The sequence below is a fragment of the Mizuhopecten yessoensis genome, unplaced genomic scaffold (genome assembly GCF_002113885.1).
Source record: "Mizuhopecten yessoensis strain PY_sf001 unplaced genomic scaffold, ASM211388v2 hete_36105072, whole genome shotgun sequence".
Taxonomy (NCBI): domain Eukaryota; kingdom Metazoa; phylum Mollusca; class Bivalvia; order Pectinida; family Pectinidae; genus Mizuhopecten; species Mizuhopecten yessoensis.
The window spans coordinates 1-2,746 of NW_018483986.1; the positions used below are offsets into that span (position 1 = coordinate 1).

Below are 2,746 nucleotides of genomic sequence, written 5' to 3' on the forward strand. Positions count from 1 at the left end.
TGTTTTACCTGAGGTATATTTCTTTTCTTATAATTAGTTGTCCGCATTAGAATCTATGTACTGTTTTCATCTTGTTGTATTAATGATGTCAAATTTTCTTGTTTAGCTCTTACTCGCTGTGACTCAAATAGAAATTTCAAGACTTATTTTATACTAATGCAGGGCACCTGCATATATTCCAGAACATCCACTGTTTCCCCAAAGAATCGCAAAGAAACCGACTTCGCCTTAATGACTATATGAACACAATCAATTGAGACACGAACGCATCAATTCATCACCTTGTCCCTCGGTTAAACTTTATATCAATCGTTGTATAATTCAATTATGAATTGAACGACAAAATGGAAACAGTTTATTGAAAACTATGATTAATGAGCTACAAATCAAAGATCGAATTTTAGTACATTATATGGCTTTATATGGCATGTATCTAATTTCTACACAAATATTAACTATAATTATCTACAACTAATTATATATAAGTACTTCTTTACTCTTCAACGACGACCAGTCGCACTGAAGCACCTACAGAAAATGCTATCACAAATCGATTAAATATACATTTGACCTACTTTTCCTCGTTAACAGTTAGCATAGTATCGCCTAATACTAGGTTTAAACAGTAAGGTAGTTGCTTGCTATAGACACATACCACATCTTGCGTCTAGTGCAAAATGTCACCTCTCTTTTTATTTTGAATCTTTTGGTCCGTGTGATCTTTCTGTGTTTTAAAACATAAACTATGTTATTTACTGATTTTAACACAATAATTTTGTAAGGTACATGAATAATATATATTATAGGTAGGAAAGAAGGTCAGTTCGCAATGCTAATGAATTCATAAAAAGGCAGTAATTTATGATTCAATAGCATATTCACGAGTCTATTTTAGCCGGCATATTACAATTAAACACTGACAAATAGCATGGTTACTTTACGGTCGAAACATTCATTGGACTACCGAATGTCATTGTAAGCATAAGCAAGCATTTGGTTTTGTTCTGTATACATTCAAGTACCATTTATGCCAATAAAAGCTACAAACACAACAAATAACATGAAAAATCGTCAAAATGCTTCAGTTTACTCTACTACAATAATGCTGAATGTTTTAACATATTCCAGGACACATTATTCATGGGAGCTTCACTTTTTATAGGACGTAAGCAAGTATAAGAATTATCTTAATGGTATAGCTTGTTATATCAGTCAAATCTGCAATGGAAACAATCTTCAAAGCATGCAAAACATCCATCTCAAATAATTAAAAAAAATTCTAAGCATATTGTTTGTTGACATATTTTAAAACTTCTAAGACACAAAAGCGAATATGACACCCCAAAGCGAACTTTTCCAAAATGTAGTAAAAATAGAAATACAATTCAATGTAAATATATTAACATCTCCAATAAAGCAAACACTGGTCTAATGAATTTCAAAACAAGGAAAAGGAAATCTTGGACAACTAATCTTAAGACAATCTGATATTTCCTTTACTCAGAATCCCGACTCACCTTGCGAGGAAGTTGTCGAGCTCCGTGACGGTAACGTTGAAGCCAAATTCTTGTAAGCACCGTCGGAAGTCTATCCGAGATATGTAGTTGTCACTCAGGTAGTCAAAGAGCTGGAAGGCTGTCATCATAGCGTTGTAGGACTCCTCAAACTGTGACAGTAAATAGAACACTTGTACAATGTTGGTAAAGGAAACAACTCGTACAACGATGGTAAATGAAAGTACCTATTCAATGACAGTGAATGAAAACTCGTATACAATGAAAATAAATGAAAGCACTTGTAGAATGAAGATTCATAAAAAACAAATTGTAAAAACACTTGTACAGTGACAATAAATGAAAACACTTGTACAGTGACAAAAAATGAAATCACTTGTACGATGACAATACATGAAATCACTTGTACAATGACAATACATGAAATCACTTGTACAATGACAATACATGAAAGCACTTGTACAATGATAGTGGATAAAACTACTTATTCAATAATAGTTAAGGAAATCTCTCGTACAATGACACTAAAGGATTTTTTTTTTAAATTCATCTATACAGATTATGGTCTTTTACCATCTTTTTTCAACGAATATAAAATATTATAATCGAACGCTTGATCAGCATTAGAAACTTCCGTATGAAGCATCAAACTAAATTAAAGCAGCTAAAATAGAAAATGATAATAATACTAATTTAAAAGAAAAAAGACTAACTTTAATCTTACATTCGTCATGAAAAGACAGGACTTTAAAAACAATAAACCCCCAATAACCTACATTAAATCTAGGTGTTCCGGATATGACGTAAATGTCGTCAATCAACCTACATGTTTTCTTGTATAGTAAACAGGTACGTTCCATTAGAGACTACTTATAATTGAGAAACTACTACGTATTCCATTAAGCATGTAATTAAAAACATTTAATAACCAGTTTTTATGTGCTGAATAGATTAAAATAAACAAAAGTATTGATATTTTAGTAATAAGTAAAACTTACCCTATAATGAAGGCAGTCAACGACATTGTCAAGCTTCACGCTTTTCCTCCGTTTGGGAATTCTGACTTTCGATTGTGGTGTTGATAAAGGGGTTTCTGTGGTCTTCGTCTCCTTGGTTGGTTTGTCCGGCGCACTGTCCACCGGCTTCTCGTCAGTTTGTGTAGTTGTATACAAGTCAGCCTTACGTGATGCCGCCTGCTCTTGAATGTCTGTGGTCATAAACACTTCCACATT

At 32.8% G+C, this 2,746-nt stretch overlaps 1 protein-coding gene across 1 annotated transcript; it reads right to left on the bottom strand.

Annotated features, from left to right (window-relative positions):
- Window positions 1–1,517: 1,517 nt before the first annotated feature.
- Window positions 1,518–2,731, bottom strand: LOC110444362 (the record flags this gene model as incomplete). The annotated part of the gene is made up of 2 exons (XM_021488747.1): window positions 2,513–2,731; window positions 1,518–1,666 (listed from the first exon to the last, which is right to left on the bottom strand). Coding segments are annotated over exons 1-2 (368 nt in total), but the record flags the coding sequence as incomplete, so codon positions are not given.
- Between the last annotated feature and the right edge of the window lie 15 nt (window positions 2,732–2,746).